Source organism: Myodes glareolus, chromosome 9 (genome assembly GCF_982192425.1).
Source record: "Myodes glareolus chromosome 9, mMyoGla1.1, whole genome shotgun sequence".
NCBI classification, from domain to species: Eukaryota; Metazoa; Chordata; class Mammalia; order Rodentia; family Cricetidae; genus Myodes; species Myodes glareolus.
In genome coordinates this window covers 18,606,452-18,625,006 of record NC_142034.1, presented here as the reverse complement: position 1 = coordinate 18,625,006, position 18,555 = coordinate 18,606,452, and the positions used below count along the sequence as shown (strand labels likewise).

Genomic DNA, 18,555 nt, shown 5'->3' with positions numbered 1-18,555 from the left:
GTTTTCTAAAGAGAGAGAAAAAGAAAGGGTATGGAGTTGGGTAAGTGGGGAGGATCTGAGAGGAGTTGAAGGAGGGGAAACTATGATCAGAATATATTGTATGGAAAAACATTATCAAATACATATTCAAATATATATATTTTATCAAATATTCATCTGGATATATACTCAAATAGATGTGTATATATCTGTAACATAGACCAGTTCCTTTTATTCTTTCTACAGAAGAACACAAGCAATACAGAGGCTTCAATGTGTATAACAGAGACCTCATTAATACTCAGTATACTACATCATTTAATTTAGCAAATACAAATTAAGCTTATATTGTTGTCAATTCACTGTAAATTGATTGAAAGGCTAAAAATAAAAGAGACTCAATTTACCTATAGGTAGAGAAAAAGAACTATATTAGAGTCGAGCAATAGTTTACATTTAGTTGTGTGTTATTAAATGGTTTGGATAACTCAAGAAACAACAGCATTACCTAGGATTATCCAACAGCTCAGGAGAGAAGATAGCATCAAGACTGAACTATACTTCAACGGTGCTGGTTTGCTCAGCAATCACTGTTACTGAGTGTTATACATCCATTTCAGGCTCATTCTCAACAAGAGTAATTAAATCTGCTTCTATCTCTCAAATGTTATCAGTATCATTCCTTAGGAGAATATGTCCTAGTAACTGAAACTAATTAAAAAAAAAAAGAAAGAAAGAAAGAAAAGAAAAAGAAATCCCCCAAGAAAGGGTTCTTTAGAAGACCCAGAACTTGGTGCTAATATTGTCCTAGCTTGTCAGTCACATAAGAACTTATATGTTCATGAGCTCTTAATACTAATCCCACCACTGCACCTATAAAACATCCTATTGCTCTAGTGGTTTCAAAATTCATTATTACTTCTTACCTGTATGATTTTCCTATTTCCTCCTCTATTTCACTAGTGCAATCCACTGACCCTTAGCACCTCATTCTGAATACAGCAGAAGACCAAAATACCTTGCATGATTCATAAAGAGCTGGTGCTACATCATGTGGTTCAAACGGACAGCTTCAAGCTGGGATAAGCTATTTTACCTTTTGCCTTAAAAACAAAAACCAAACAAGCAAAAAAAGGAAGGGAAAATCAGTTTTAAAAGTTATTTAGTTGAATTTTATTAAAGTCTTTGTATCTATCTTTGTAAAACACAGGAGAAAAATACAGGTCAAAACCAATAAATACAGAGGGTACACTTTCTTCTGAAGAAGCAGGGGGATGAATTACTCCTAAAATTCACATGGAAAGGGCTGAAATCTAAAATGTGCAAATATAGTGGTATATTATTTGTGTTTTAATAAATAAAGCTTGCCTGAAGATCAGAGGGCAAAGTAGCCATACTAGTCAGCCATACAGGCCAGTGAGCTGTGGCATACACCTTTTATCCTGGGATTTGGGCGACAGAGGAAACACAGGCAGATGTATCTCTGTGAGTTCAAGGTCACCCTGTGATACACGATTGAATCTGTCTAAAAAATAAGTGGAGCTCCCACAAAGGTGATTCCAAGTGCTTTTAATCCCAGCACTAGAGAAGTGGAGACAGGAGCGACGTGGTTGGGTGGAGAGGGGAAAATAATGGGGAAGAGATAGGAACTCAGGAGGGTGGTGTCTGAGGATTTGTGGAGACAGGATCTCTCTCTTTCAGTCTGAAGATTCCAAAGAGATAAGAGCTCTTTAGTGGCTAGCTGCTTTACTTTTCTGACCTTCAGGTTGAACCCCAATATCTGTCTCTGGGTTTTTATTATTCGTGCTACTTAGAAAAATAAGGGTGGGCTGGCCAGAAAAGATAGCTCCATGGGAAAAACGCAGAGCTCGATCCCCAAGACCCACACAGTGAAAGGAAAGGACATGTATCAATGCATATGTGTGGAGGAGTTGTCCTTTGTATAACTGCATACATACACACAAAATAAAAAGTAAATCATTGGGATTCTAAATTTTTTAGAATGAGGAAGAGGTGCACTCCATGAGACAGAAAGGAGGAATAATGAAGCAAGGTGCAGACTCAGACCCCCACCCACAAAGATGATGGGTTTGTGACACAGAGAAAGCATCACAAATCAGTGGGGATAAAGGATGGACTCAGTAAACATCGGGACAACTGTTCCCACATATGGAAGGATAAAATTAACTTCATAATTCACACCAAACACAAAAATAAGTTCCAGATGAATTAATCACCAAAACAGGCAAGGCAAATAAAGCTTTAAAATAAGATCTTTATGACTTCAAAGTAGGTTAAGCTTTCTTGAAGACTACATATAGGCCAAAAAATGGCAGCTATAACAATAATGCTTAAATCTAAGACTTTGTAAACATGAAGAAATGATCATCTAGAAGCTGTTTGCATCTAAAAGCTATCTGCAACTAACAACTCGAATCTAAAGCAAATCTTGCCCTCCTCTAAAGGGAAATCTATACAAATAAGAAAATACGAATATCCCAACTGAAAAATGGACAAAAGTTGTACAATGATAATGCATCGAGGAACTCTTCAGAGACCAAAAGGAAAAACGCTTAACCTCACTGGTGATCAGCATAAAACAGAAATTACATTGATGAGATCGTGTTGTATTTCTTAGATTAAGTTTAATGTCAGCAACCTAGAATATGGTGTTTAGAGACTGCATTATAGGGCTGGGTGTTGTGGTGCAAACTTTAAGTCCTGGAATTCAGAGGCAGAGGCAGGCAAATCTCTGTGAGTAGGTTAGACCATTCTACAAAGCGAATTTCAGGTCAGCCTGGGCTACACAGGGAGACTCTATCTCTAAAACAAAAAAGAAAAAACAGCCAGCATTACAGCAAGAGTTTGGTGTACTCCAAATGCAGGCATTTCCAAGGGGTTACTCCTCTGTCAAAGATGTTTGTATAATAAAATAACATACCTTTAGAGAGGTGAGACGGTCCAGCAAGTACGGGTGTTTGCTACCAAGCCTGACAACCTGAATTCAAGTCTGGAACCACATGGTAGAAGGAGAACTGACTCCCACAAATTGTCCTCTGAGCTCTACGCATGTGCCATGGCACAAATGTGCACACTCATACACAAACAGATGTAAAAACAATAATATACTTTATACCTTAAATATTTGAAAAAAGAATTAACCCATGTATCAAATAGTACTTTAAGGAATTAAACTTTATTTTCTAAAATTTATTGCACTTGATGATTCTTTTTAAATCTCTACTAAACTGATGCACAAAAGCAAGGGTATAAAGCAGAGATAATGATGGGTAAATATCTAACATGGCCTCTGCTCTCTTGAAGTGGAGGCAAATAATAATATGAATACTTTATTTTTGGGTCAGGGTCTTATTCCAGTGTAGCAGACATTCTAGGATGACCAGTCCCAAAATAATGACATGAAAACTTATTATTATCAATGCTTGTCCTTAATTTAGGCTTGTTTCTTGCTAGCTCTTATAATTTAATCTAACCTGTTTCTCTTCATCTATGTTTTACCTTGGGGCTTTTTACCTTTCTTTCATTCTGTATGTCCTACTCAGTGTCTGACTGGCTGGCAGCTGCCTGGCCCAGGGCGCCTCCCTTTCTTTCTCCCAGTTCTCTCCACTTCTCAAACCTAGATTCCTCCTCCTACTTATTCCCTCTGCCCTCTAGCCCTGCCTATCCCTCTACTGCCAAGTTATTGATCATTGAGCTTTTTATTAGACCAATCAGGTACTTTAGGCTGGCAGAGCAACACATCTTTACATCGTTAAACAAATGCAACACAAACAGATATAACACATTCTTAAATAGTTAAAGTAATATTCCACAACATTCTGTAGCTCAGGTTGGCCTAGAACTCTGTACGTACACCAGGCGGGCCTCATACATACAATTATCCTCCTGTTTCTGTCCCCTAAGTACTGGGATTGCAGACATGTGCCAACACACCGGGTACAGCACTCTAGCACAGTTACAACGAGAACAGATAAATCTCTAAAATAGGAACACAGGTTTTCAAGAGTGTGTAACAAAGTATCCTGACTTAAAGGGAGAGATCAGAACAGGCTTCCTAAGTGTTCTCTGAGTAGGAGGTAAATGGTTGGGGGTAGAACATTACAAAGAAACTACTATAGCGTCAAGGAATTGAAAGGCTTATATAACCTGAGCACAGACAGTAAAAGGGAGGGGAGGGAAAGAGGAGCAAAACTGCAAAGAGCCTCAAGGTTAGGCATTTGATCTTCTCCCCAAAACTAATGGGAAGTTGCTGAGGAGGGATTTAAACAGTGAGGGGCACTAGAAGAACAACCAGTGTGGGGAATGGAAGTGGGGTAAAATGCCAAAAGGAGACTACTTGGAAACTTCCTGCAGTTATCCAGACCACACAGAGAAAAGAGGGTGGAAATGAAGGTGCAGAACGGTGAACTGATCAGGGAAAAAGATGCCACGACAACAGTGATGATTTTAGTATCGAGGATGGCTTAAAGCAACGCCAGCAGTGAATGATTTTAGTACCGAGGATGGCTCAAAGCAACAATACTCCCAAGTCTACCTTTTCGGGGCCCTAATTAAAGACCCTTAAAAATTATTATTATCTTTAGTGTGTGGGTAGGAAGGCAGTGAAAAATTGTACAGACAGTATAGCAGGGGATGTGCCAAGAGATATAGAGAGCGGGGACAGGGAGACAGTTGGGTGGATAAGGCACTTGCCCTGCAAGTGTGAAGACCTGAGTTCAAATCCCCTCAACCACTGTAACGCCAGATAAGATGGCTCAAGTCTATAATCCTGGGTAAAAAGTTCCTCCAGGAGCTGGAAAGCCAGCTACCCAGGCATAAGCAGAGGTGAACAACTAAAGAAACCCTGTCTCAACAGGGTGGAGGGATGACTAACCCAATGTTGTCCTTTGACAGTCACATATGATCATGCATGTGCCCTCTCTCTCTGTCTATTTCATACACACACACACACACACACACACACACACACACACACACACACATCATACCCACCAGGTTTCCACTGGATATATGACGGTGTCATTCAATGACAGAAAAACAGAAAAGTACCAGGTAGGTGGATCCTGGCTTTAGATCTGAACAAGAGTTAAAGCAGTCTCGAATTTATCTATCTATCTATCTATCTATCTATCTATCTATCTATCTATCTACCTATCTTGGTATTTTGAGACGGTGTCTCTCTGTGTAGCCCTGGTATAGCCCTGGCTATCCTGGAACTCACTATGTTGGACCAGGCTGGCCTCAAACTGTCAGAGATCCTCCTGCCTCTGCCTCTGTGAGGATCAAAGGTAGGCGCCCAGCCTTGTTCTTGAATTTAAATAGGCAGTTTCATGATCAATTTAGAATTTAGGGCAGGTCTGTGGGGGATGGGTGAAATTCTGAGAACCTCAGGCATACACACAGTAGTTGTAGCTCTGGCTCAGGAGGGATTACTGGAGGAGATAAAAGAGTATGGGGATTGAGTGACAGGTTGGAGAAAGGCAAGTCGGCAATGAGATGAGTCAGGACAGTAGCAAGACATCACAGAAACCACGGAAGAGTATCTCCCACTAAGGAGGCAAAGGTCAGGCTAGGCGGTGGTAGCAAGCGCCTCTATTCCCAGTACTAGGGAGGCAGAGGCAGGTAGATCTCTGAGTTCAAGGCCAGCCTGGTCTACAAAGAAAATTCCAGGACAGCCAGGGCTGTTACACAGAGAAACCCTGTTTCAGGACAAAAAAAAAAGAAAGAGGCAATGGTCAACAATGTCAGATGCTGCTGAGGCATCAAGTATATTAATTTTAGTGACAGGTTTCAGTCAGACTCTGGTGGCCAAGAAGGGCGCAGGTGGTAAATAAATGTCTCAATAAACACAGGAAATCATCAGAGTTTATTGCTGTAAAACAAGAAGAGTAAAGGTGACATGTGTGGGGGCAGAGGGAGGGTTAAAGATAAGAGAAGTTCCAGTATGTTCTGATTCAGGAGAGGGGCTCCTGAGCGAGGCAGAAACAGACCCTGAATCACATTCAGAAGGGCCAGCCAGAGATAAAAGGGGGGTTATGAGAAAAGGAATAGAAAGAGATGGAACTAATCTGATGACCTCTAAGGTCTCTTTGGGACTCTAGAATCTCATGACCTACAACTCCCTATAGACTGGGCATTTGCATATGTGCATGCATGTATGCAAACTCATTCAAATATTCAGGTGTAAGTGAATGGGCCAAGCACATCGTTAGTCTGTAATGACGCAGTTAATATCCCCAGGTTTTCCACCAGTGTAATCTCTGGGCCGGCTCCATCCATCAGAGCTCTTAGCTATGATGCATACTGCAATAACAGCAGTGACCTGGCCCCATCTCTCCTCGCCAATCCCATCCTACCCCGCCATCCTACAAGCTTAAGGAAGAAGTAAAATGTAAATCCCTGAAACTACAGCACTGCCTGCCGCATTCGAAGTGACTGTCATTTAGCAAAACAGAACGTGACACCCCAAATCCATCTGCACTCCGGGCTGAAGACATTGCACCTTCACTCGACAGTTGACAGGTTTCTCCCCAGGGGATGGTCTCAGGTTAGCCCTAAAAGTCATCTGCAGCACCCCTCCTCTTCTCACAGCATCATTCATTTGGGCCCTCATTCATTTAGGAAGAACGAGAAATGGGTCCCCACGCCCTTGCCCCGACTGCAGCAGACTACACCCCGCGGTTACCCGGCAGTGCCACCTCAGAAACCTCGGAGGAACGCGGAGGACACTACGCTCGTCAGAGGGGGCACGAGTGGCCACCACCCTCAGGGTGCCCGGAGGACGAGGAAAACGAGCCCCTGGGGATGGCAAGGGAGGCGCGGGAGACCAGGGGATCGAGGAGACAACCCTCGGGGAGGACCGAGTTTCCGAGCAGAGCTAATCCCCTGCCGCAGCTGCCCTGTCTCGCCTCCAGCCGTGCTCTGACCTCCCTTCTTTCAGTGCTCCCCGGTGCTCAGCCTCGCGTCCCCTCCCCGGCGGCCGCGTGGACCTCGCAGCCGTCGCGAACCCCGCGATCCCGCCGCGAGCTGGGGTTGCCCGGCCGCCACTCACCCGGCCCGCCATCTTCGCGGACACGTCCGGTTCCGAGACTGCAGCTCCGCACTCGGCTGAGCCCGCCCCCGCCGCGCGCGTGCCCGACAGCAGCCCGCCCTCGCGCAGGCGCGCAGGCGCCGGGGGATCGTGCCCGCGCCCGGTCGCGTCCCCGGCGCCCTTCCCCAGCCCGTGCGCGCGCGCGCGCAGGCCGAGCAGCGCCATTTTGGCTGAAGACAAGCTGGCTATCATCCTCACTGCTAGCCTGTTTCCGCAGAAGCCATGACAGTTGGCCACGTGGCCTTTAATGGCCTTTTAGCTTTCTGCGTTGAGAAAACCCCGCGTGGTTACTGGCCTTTCCCCCAAGGAAGGGCAACAGCCAGAAGCTGGTTCTGAATTCGGATTCTGTTCAAACCCAGGCTTTTCTTTTGCAGGAGCGCTTGTTTTGAAAGTGAATCATATGTATTTGTTGCTTTATGGTTCACTACTTTCAGTTATACGCACAATGTATACCCTTAGTGATCTTTTTCCCAGGACTGTTTCATTTTAGAGTACTCTGCAAATAAATGCCATAGGTCTGGTCTGTGTATGAGGAGGTTTGTGTGTGCATGTATGAGTTTAGACCAGAAGATTCCAAGATGTCTTCTTCAATCACTTGTTCACTTTATTTCTCAAGAAAAGACCCCTCACCCTCCATGTAGGCTTGGGTGGCCAGCAATTCCCAGGGAATCCTCCTGTCTCTACCTTGTCAGCACTGATGTTACAAACACCTGCTGCCAGGCTCCAGGATGCCAGGCGTCCTAACTGAGCTCCTCACCTGCTGAGAGAGATCTTAGCACTCCACTTTCTTCCCAAACCCGAGTTCAGTCTTTAACCTCCATGTTGCCTTCATTCACACCATTTCTTCACTGGAATCTCAGAAAGCTCTAACTTGAGGCTGCAGGAAGAAAATTTCTACAGCAGATGCTTGTAAGTCCCCCTTAATGTTTCCTTTTACATTTGCCTAAAACAATAAGGAATATTAGGGCTTGGCTTTAATTCCTCATTGAAGAGAAGGAGAATATGACTGCTTCAATGTATGAGGATGTGACTGCTTCAACGTGTGTATTGTTGAGGAGGGTTTTATTGTAGATAAGAGGGAGAATACAGCCAGAGGCATCTGGAAGAGTCCAGAGTGAACAGGCCAGCAAAATAGGGTGGGTTATGAGAGGAGAGAGAGAGAGAGCAAAGGAGGAAGGGAGGAGAGAGAGGAGAGGGGACCAGAAGAGAGACTCAAGAGAGAAAGTGTAGCCAAAATGGCTGAGTTTTATGGGAATTTGAATTTGAAGCTGGGAGAAGGGAAGCAAAGCCCAGGCCCTGGGCTGGAGAGGGTTAAGGTGGGGAGTAGAGTTAGAAATACTGAGAGGAGCCCCAGGTGGTGCGGGAGGTCCTTCTGTCTATGTGTTGCTTTTATTAGTTAATGAATAAAGGGACAGCTTTGGGCCTATAGTAGAGCTATAGGGAAACGGGAGGGGGTCATGGATGGCTAAATGGAATGCTGGGAGGAAGAAAGCAGAGTCAGGGAGATGCCGTGGAGCACCAGAGTCAGACATGCCGAAACTTTTCCGGTAAGGTGGTGATACACAGATTAATAGAGATGGGTTAATTTAGGATATGAGTTTAGCCAGAAATATGCTTAAGCTATTGGCTAAATAGTATTGCAAATAATATGATCAAATAATATGACTTTCTGAGTGGCTATTTTGTGGCTGGGCAGCCCAGACGAACAAGTAACCCTCCATGCAACACCCAGGTAGTGGTGAGATTTGTCCCTGGTTTCTTTGGGACCTGACATGTAATTAATTAGGGGGGAGGGAGGAATTTTTGCCCAATATGAAAGAAAACAAGAAAATAATTAAAGCTCAGCATTAACAGGTTTCTCCACTGACAGAGTAAGTCAGGTCAAATTGAACTGAAAAAGTACAAGAACAGGTTTATTGGCACAAAGCAAGTCCCAGACAGTTTCTTCAGTCTCAGAGACGGAGGCTGGAGCAGCCTTACCCACAAACAAAAGCAGGGAGATGTTATAGGATGTAGGCAAGGCATGATGACCTGTTCACCCCAAGCTGGATTTGTGCCCAAGTATGGTCAAAACTGAGCACTTCAGGTGGGGACTTGGGTGGCTGGCAGCTTCAGGGGAGGAAGCTGATGTAGCCGACAAAAATTCGGAACTGGGCTTTCTGGTACCTTCCCTTTATTTGGAGATTCTCTGAGTAGATCAGGTTTAGAGAGACAGGAATAGGGTTTCTGAGACTGCAGGAACAAGCTAGAGGTTCCAAATGAAGAAGCATGTTTAGCAATATAAAATTAAGAACTGATAAAATCAAGCCAGTCGTAGTGGTGTACACCTTTAATCCCAGCCCTGGGAGTCAGAGGCAGACAGATCTCTGTGAGTTTGAGGCCAGCCTGATCCACAGAGTTCCAGGACAGCCAGAGCTACTTAGTGAGACCCTGTCTCAGAAAGGCAAAAAAAAAAACAAAAACAAAAACAAAACAAAAAACCACCCAAAACAACAACTGATAAAAATCAAATCATGAGCTCAAGATAAACAAAGAACAGAAGAAAGAATTTATGTGGATTTCATGGTGCTGTGCTGGACAGCTCAGATGTGTTAGCTAAGTCCCAAGTGACCTCAGGGATTCTGAGGAAGGGGAGAAGAAACAAAGAACCAGGAAGTTTCTTGTCCTTCTCTATCACCCATCTGCTGTGTCCCTCAGCCCTCCGAATGGACACTGAGAAGTACAGATTCATAAACTTAATGAGCACATCTTACTTACTTTTCTTTTTATTGCTGTTACTTCTAACTTAAACCTATAAATCACAATGATTCTGCCCAATTACCAGATCCAGATGACACTGGCTCTCAGCCCAAAGATCTTTCCAGGCTGCTGTTCCCATCTCTACCATGGCCTGTTTGTCTTGCTTTGCACAGTGAAAGAATTGCAAGGGGAAATTTCTTCCAGGTCTACAACAAGAATGAATGCTTATTATCTTGGAAAGCCCAGCCTGCCTGCAAGTGGTTAAAAACTAAAAACAGATCCTGTACTGAGCCCTGCAGGATCTGCCAGTGATGATGCCTTAGGCAGACACAGCTTGTTCTTTAAACCAGGAGGGAAGGACTCAGAGACCTTGCTCCAGTTTGTCCCCGAGTCTCTGTAGCCCATCTGTGCCTTGCTCTGACTCATGTTCAAGGTCATTCTAGAAAGAGAGAAGAGCTAATGTCGTGTTACCTTCTGGTGGTAACAGATACCTTTGCCACCTCTGGTTCACTCTGTCTTGTAGCAGCTTGCTCACTTCATGTGGCCTTGGAAGGATGATCAGACCCAAGCTGTCCCTGGTGTGAGCGAAGAACCTACTTTGGATGCTCTCCAAAACAACTGCAGTGACTGTCCTTAGGAGACAAGAGTCAGGGCTTCTTTACTATTGGGATGACACTCTGGCAAGGCCTTCTTCTAGCTCTCCCGCTCCCTGGAGATTGCCTCTGTTCTGTCTTCTGAAACGTGATTGTCCCCTTTGCCTTAATTTATATAAGTCTCTCTCTCTCACACACACACTCATTCACTCACAAAATTAAAACCCTACTTCCCTCAGCTCTCCACTGATCTCTGAAATTCTCTTAATATGTTTTCCTTTTACAGTGAGAAGATAGGTAAGAAAACTGCTTTAAATGTACACTAAGATGGAAATGACTAACCTCACTTTCTACAAGGCTGGAGGTCTTTCCAGGGAGCTAGGAGAGAGGGTTAAGGGTAGGATTAGAGACAAAAGGTACCTGAAAGGTGGGGAATGTCCTAGTTTGCTTTTCTATCACTGTGATGAAACACTTGCCCAGAAGCAATTTGGGAAGAAAAGGGTTTATTCCCATCATCTGAGGATGGCAAGGCAGGAACTCAAGGCAGGCACTGAAACAGAAATCTCAATGGAGGGCTGCTTACAGGCTTGTTCTTCATGGCTCACTTAGCTTTGTTTTCTTATACAATCCAGGACCACCTGCCTAGGAGATGGCATTGCCCAGAGTGGGCTGGACCTTCTCTCATCAATCATTAATCCAGAAAATCCCCCACAGACATGCTCACAAGGCTAATCTAATAGTCAGTGCCTCAGTTGAGGGTCTCTCTTCCCAAGTGAGTCTAGTTTGTGTCAAGCTGATAAAAACTAATGGGCACAGTAAAGACATAAAAACAGTTGGGCATAGTGGTACATGCCTTTAATCCTAGTATTCAGGAGGCAGAGGCAGGTGGATCTCTGTGAGTTCAAAGTCATCCTGGTCTACAGAATAAGTTTCATACAGCCAGAGTTACATAGTGAAACTTTGTCTCAAAACAGCAACAACAACAACCTGCCCCCCCCCCAAAAAAAAAGAAAGGAAGGAAGGGAAGAAAGAAAGGAAAGAAAAGACAAAAAAGTAGACAAATCCAGGATAAAGGAGAGTGAGGCATACAATGTAGGGACAGGGTTTGACCACAGTCAGTTCTTGGCTGAACTTAACTATTTGTGACCGGTGTACGGATTTGTTTTATATGTTTAGGCCATGGTATCCAAATACTTGCTCAAACACTACTCTAAGCTTTCTGTTAAGAGTACTTTCGGGATGAGAGTTACATCTGTGGAGTTTGAATAAAAACATTGCCCTCCACAGTGTTAGTGGGCCTCATCCAATCAGTGGATGTGTCTGGACAGAATAAAAAGCCAACCCCAAAGTGATTGCCTGAGTGCCTACTTTAGTTTAGCAATGCCATGACTTTATTTATGATAAAATATTTCAATTTTTTAAACACCCACTTTGTTCAGCTGGGCATGGTGGTACATGCTTTTAATTCTAGCACTTGGGAGGCAGAGGCTGGCAGATCCTTGTGAGTTCAAAGTCAACCTGGTCTACCAAAGAAGCAAGTTCCAGGACAGCCAGAGCTGTTACACAGAAAAACCCTGTCTTGAAAAACCAAAAAGAAAAAAAGACCTTAATTGTTAGGTGTGGCAGTCCACACCTTTAATCTAGCACCTAGTAAGCAAGCAGAGGCAGCTAGATCTCTGAGTTTGAGGCCAGCCTGGTCTACATAACAGAGTTCCAAGCAAAGCAGGGCTATGCAGTGAGACACCATCTCAAAAATAAAAATAAACAAACAAATAATTCCATCTCTTTTAGACCAAGAGATAATTCAGATGCTGCTTGACTAGATATTCAATTTCACTTTGGGGCACCCAAGGCAACTCCAGTCTGTCCTGTCAAACTTGACTTTGAACTTGCCAAGCCTCCACAACTACACAAGTCAACCATAACCCCTTCCTAGCAGTAGGTACATCCTTTCAGGCCCGTTTCTCTGAAGAACTCTCCAGAGGATAGTCAGTCTCTTGTCAGTGAGTGACATGGAAGTGATGCCAGCGATTACCCTACGACACCACATATTTCCTCTTGCTTCTTGGGAGGTCACCAATCTAATGCCAACCACAGCTCATGGATAAACACTTATTACGACTCCACATATTGCCTAGTAAGCAGTTCAGTTAAGGTTGAGTAATGTTTTGATGACATTGATGTTTTGATGGTCATAGTGGTGACTTCATTTCACAGCGGGGACAGAAGTTTGTCCTGTGTCCTGAGGTAGGGTAATAGCAACAACAGGATCTGAGCTGATTCATTGTGATACACTTGACTTATCATGGTACATTTTGGGTTATGTTTGGTTTTTTAATTTTGTTTTTGTTTTGCTATGCTACAGTTTGATACTTTCTACCCTAACAGAGTGGGAGGTACCTTTGCTTTATGGAAACTGTAGGGTTAGAGAAATGGTTTTGGGGACAGAATTTAAGGTCCTTGGAGGGTGTAGGTTTCAAAGGTCTTCCTTCCAGTTGGCTTGGATGCAGATGGTTCAGGAACCATTCTGTCTGGCAAATTCTCCACCATGTTTTAATTTTCAGAGGCAGGGGATGCGAGAGCCCAGGATCAGAAAATGTCTCGGCACTGTCATTGTGCAGCGAAGGCAATCTGCAGCACTCCGTGTACACCCTTGCCTCTGTGCCTCCCGTCTTTCCCAAGATTATTCTGCCCTGGTAACCTAATGTACTCGTAGGTGCAATGGAAAAGAATGCCACCAGGAAGAAACAAAGCCGTGATAGCAAAATGGCAGAGCCTGTGACACTGCGTAGGCAGACAGCCTTATGCTTGCCGTTCTAATCCTAACCCACAGGTCAGCCCACCCCGGGAACAGCTTCACAGCTCCATCACAGCCAGTCTTGGGATGATGCAGTTGCCATCTGTCTGTTTTCTGCCAGTGAAACCTATTTCCTGAAGTGAGGCACGGGGCTAGCAAAGGGAACAAAATGGAGAAAGGCTGTGGACTTTGTAAAGAAAAGGAAGAACCGTTGATGCAAGGCAGCATTCCAGCCGTGTAAGGGTGGGCTGGGGACAAGGAGAGCAGCTTTCAAAGGAGTGGCCGTTTGCTCTTTGACAGATACAGACAAACACCTGGGATCAACAAAAAATCAATTCATTCTGGAAAGTCTGAGTAGGCAGGGTGCATGATAGGATTCCCTGCAGAAGGGAAGGACTGTCGCTATGGAAACCAGATGATCCTTTTCTGCGATCTGAGCCCCAGTACACTTGCCAGCCTGCCTAACTCTGTACAACCACGCTGTGGGGTCGGAAAACTGCCTGCAGCTCTTTCAAGGGAGTGTTCAGATATTGGTCCCCTGGGCTTTCCTTCATCTGGGTCAGAGTCTCTGGGGAGGGGCTGAGTCACTTAGAACCCTAGGAGCTCACCTCCTGCGGTGAACTTGGAGAACTTACCTCACTGACTGTAATGGTTCTCAGTAAGCCTCCCAGGGGCGAGTGGAGGTGTGTCTTAAGGTTGTACCTAAACGATGCATGATCTGTAGAGATGTTTCTAGAACAAAGGCAGTGTACAGAGGCAGAAGGCAGTTATTAAGGAGAATAGTGCTTGGGGGAAGGTAGTTTGGATATACTACCTGCTTGGCTGTGCTTTTGTTTTTGGTGTGGACGAGCAAAGCCAGAACTTCAAACGTCCTAGGTAAGCACTCTGACTTACATCTCCTACTTGGTTTTCAAACCTTCTAAGCTCTAGTGTTGTATGTAAGAAGTCAAGAGTTGGGGCTGGAGAGGTGGCTCAGAGGTTAAGAGCACTGGCTGCTGTTAGGAGATAGTATTTTAAGGTGTGTTGCTTTTGCTTATGCTGCATTTGTTTAACTCTGTGAAGTTGTGACTCTTTGCCTGTCTAAAGCACCTGATGGTCTAATAAAGAGCTAAAAGGCCAATAGTGAGGCGGGAGCAAGGATAGGCGGGGCTGGCAGACAGAGAGTGTAAATAGAATGAGAAACGAGGAGGAAGAGGAGCAAAAGAACAAGGAGAGAAAGACATCAGGGCTCAACTACCCAGCTACACTTCAAGCCACGGAGAAAGAAGTAAAGAAAATTATACAGAAATAGAGGAAGACAAAAGTCCAGAGGTAAAAGGTAGTCAGGATAATTTAAATTTAGGAAAAACTGGCAAGAAAAAAAGCCGAGCTAAGGCTGGCATTCATAACTAAGAATAACCTCTGTGTGTGATTTACTTGGGAACAGGGTGGTGGGTCCCCCAAAAGCCAAAAGAATAAAACCTCAAACTACAGACTGTTCCTCCAGAGGTCCTGAGTTCAATTCCCAGCAACCACATGGTGGCTCTCAACCATCTATAATGAAATGAGATCTGGTGCCCTCTTCTGGTGTGCTGGCATATATGCAGACAGAACACTATATACATAATAAATAAATAAATAAATAAATAAACCTTTAAAAAAAGTAGTAGAGAATTACCCAGAGAGCCTTTGCACTCAGTAGCTGACCCAGCAGACACACAGTTGAGCTAGCGTCTATACCCTTCCTCAGTTACTACAACTAATACACTGTATTCTTTCTTTTTTCTCATTGCAGTGACAAAACCCCAGACGAAAGCAAGCTAAGAAAGGGCCTGGCTCACAGTTTGAGGGAGACAGTCCGCCATGGTGGGGACAGCAAGGCAGCAGGAGTGTCAGGCTGCTTACTGCCCACTTGGGAGTTGCAGTCAGGAAGCAGAGCGATAAATACTGGTGTTCAGATGCTTGCCTCCTTTCTTCCTTTCCAGTCTCTGTCTTAGCTGTGATGAGACACCGTGACCAGAAGCAACTTGGGGAGGAAAGGGTTTATTTCACTCACAGTTCCATCTAACAGTTCATCATCAAAAGCAGTGAGGGCAGGAACTCACGCAGAGCAGGAACCTGGAGGTAGGAGCTGCTGCAGAGGCCATGGAAGGTGCTGCTTAGTTTGTTCTCCACAGCTTGCGCAACCTGCTTCCTTAGAGACCCCCAGGACCACCCACCCAGGGGTAGCCCCACCCACAATGGGCTGAGGCCTTCCCCCATCAATTACTAATTAAGAAAGTGCCCTACAGGCTTGCTTACAGCCCAGTATTCAGGAGACATTTTCTCAGTTAAGGCTTCCTCCTCTGTGGTGACTCTAGCTGAGTCAAATTGACATAAAACAGCATGTGTACCGTTCCAGGATCCCAGCTCATAGGACGGTGCCACCCACATTCAGGGTGTACCTTCTCTTCTCAGTCAGTCCTCTATGGGAACAGCCTCATAGATAAGCCCAGAGCTGTGTTTCCTAGGTGATGCCAGACAAAGTCACATCGACAATGAAGTGGGTTTTTTTTTTTTTATTTGTTTGTTTTTTTCTTTTCTTGGTGCTGAAGATGAGACCCAGAGCCTTACACTTACAATGGTGGCAGGGGCTCCACCATTGAGCTGTATGCACCCTCAGCCAATTACAGTTTAAAGTCTGACCCGGAATAAGAGCTTCCCCCAATGAGACAAAGTGTGAAACCACCTTCCTCTTTTCCCAAGAGCACATTGTGTTTTCCTTGCTTTGTAAGCAGCTGATTGACAGGAAGTATTTTATTAGGAGAAATGCTTCTGCCACCTCATCAGTGTCACCACAAACAATCCATGCTTGCTGTAACCTACCTTTCTTTCTACCTTTCTTCCTTTTCTTTCTGTACTGTGAATGGAATCCAGACTTTGCACATAACAGAAAAACATTCTACCCCGAGTTCTCTTCACTTAAAGAAAAAAAGCTGAGTTTCCTATTATAAAACCAATAAACAATATTTCTCTCAACTACTTTTTAAAAATCATAACCCTGCCTCTTCAATCCCATCACTGGTAAATTAGGCCTGTTTTCTTCTTTTTTAAATTTATTTATTTTTATTTTATGTGCATTCGTGTTTTGCTTGCATATGTGTCTGTGTGAGGGTGTTGGGTCCCCTGGAACTGGAGTTACAGGCAGTTGTGAGCTGCCATGTGGTTGCTGGGAATTGAACTCAGGACCTGTGGAAGAACAACCAGTGCTCTTAACTGCTGAGTCATCTCTCCAACCCCTAGGACTATTTTCTTCTAGACTTCCCCACTCCACATCCGCCAAGACTATCATTAAATAACTATAGTGTTGCTGCAATTCAGATCTGGAATGTTCCCCCCAAGGCCCAGATGGTAAAGACTTTATCCCTGACCTGTGGTGCTGTTGGGCCGAACCTTTGAGCTTTGGGACCAAAGAGGAAGTCTTAAGGGGTACTCTAGGTGGAGATTATGGGAACTCGGTGTTCTAGTTTCCTCTCTCCAACTGTGATTGAAACACTCTGACCAAAGCAACTTAGGGAAGGAAAGGATTCATCTAGTTTACACTTCCAGGTCACAGTTTATCATGGAGCAGTGTCAAGGCAAGAACCTCAAAGCGGGCCTGTGTGCTTTGCCGCACAACATCCTCTCTAACCAGGGAGCTCACTCACAGCTGTGGAAGCAGAGCAGGGATGATGGAGGAGCACTGTGCCTTGCTTGCTTGCCTGCTCGTGCACAGTGTGTTGGATCCTCCCACATCAATTAACAATCAAGACAAAATCCCACAGACACACCCACGTGGTAATCTGATCTAGGAGAACCCTGCCTTTGAGACTCTATCACAGGTGAATTTAGGCTGTGTCAAATTGACAGTGTGTGTGTGTGTGTGTGTGTGTGTGAGAGAGAGAGAGAGAGAGAGAGAGAGAGAGAGAGAGAAAGGTGTCTTCCCACCCATGATAAACAGGATTTTTCCACCACATCGTCCCTCCATGATGCCATCACAGTCTAAAACAATGGGACTAGTCAACCATGGACAGAACCAAAACTGTGAGCCAAAATAAGCCTTCTCTCTTTTTAAGTCAATTATCTCAAATACTCTGTTATAGTAATGGGAAGCAGACTAATATATACATTGCATATATGCATAGAGACGTAGCTGTTGGTAGAGCACTTGCCCGGCCTGAGCAAGGCTCTGGGCTTGATCTCCACCACCAGAAAAAGGCAAGCAAGAGAGAAAGCATATATAATATATACAAAACTGATGGGAAACCTCCTCCAGCCAATGGCCTTTGAGGGGCTGAACCAGGTTGGGCGTGGCCTCGGGTACCAAAAAGGCACAGGCCCATCTCATCTCCTCTTGCCACACCTAGATGTTGGATTTTGTTTCTGTTCCCCATGTGATCTGTGAGTTCCCTCTAATAAATAATCCCTTATTATACCCTATTTGGAGCTAGTGTAGGATTTCTTTATCTGCCTCCTTCCTCCATCTGATGTGCTCCCCTTCATCTGGCATTCAATGTGGGAACAAGTCCGTGCTTACTGGAACATGCTTTCACGATTCCAGTGGTTTAGCTTTCAAGTGAACTTTCAAATGAACAGGGACATTTTTAAAAGATATTTATTTTTATTTTTTTGTGTGTGTGCACCACATATGTGTGGGTGCCTGAGGAATTGAAAGAAAGGCATCAGCTCACCTGGAGCTGGAGTTACAGGAGGTTGCGAGCCTCCTGACGTAGGTTCTAGGAACCAAACCTGAGTCCTCTGCAAGAGTAGGGAGTGCTCTAAACTTTAGAGCTATCTCTCCAGCTCCCCTCCCTCCACCTATTTTTTTTAAGGGTCATTTTTAGAGTGCTTTTAGATTCACTGTAAAACTGAGAGGGAGGTGTAACGACCTCCCATGTTCTCCTGCTCCCCTTCTAACATCCTCTGCAGATACCAATATACCCCATTAGAGGCACAGCATAACCAAACGATGGAAAGCACACTCTTGGGCTTGGACACTTGTATACTGGCACCGCCTATCATGATTACCTTACAGAACACATTTGCTTTTCTAAAGTGCCCTATGCTCCACCTAATTCATCTTTCCTTCCCAACTAAATTATTGAGACCCTTAGTGATTTTACTGCCTACTGTATATCAAACCTTTTCTGACTGACTTCTTTCACTTAGTAATGTACAATTCGGGTCTCTTCAAGCTTTTGATGGTTTGTTTGTTTGTTTGTTTGTTTGTTTTAGCATTGAATAAAGCTGGTAACTGATGTACTAGGTTCTATATGCTGTGCTAGGTTACTGAACCTGTCATCACACGTGATTGTTCAGTTGTGCTCAACCATTGAGCT

At 44.4% G+C, this 18,555-nt stretch overlaps 1 protein-coding gene across 1 annotated transcript in view; it reads right to left on the bottom strand.

The window, feature by feature from the left end:
- Positions 1 to 7,149, bottom strand: part of Nsf (N-ethylmaleimide sensitive factor, vesicle fusing ATPase) — a 142,409-nt gene extending 135,260 nt beyond the window's left edge. The window contains exon 1 of the mRNA XM_048445892.3: positions 7,052 to 7,149. Within this exon, the coding sequence (XP_048301849.1) occupies positions 7,052 to 7,063 (12 nt within the window). The 5' untranslated portion in view covers positions 7,064 to 7,149. The remainder of the gene's footprint in view (positions 1 to 7,051) is intronic.
- Positions 7,150 to 18,555: the final 11,406 nt, after the last annotated feature.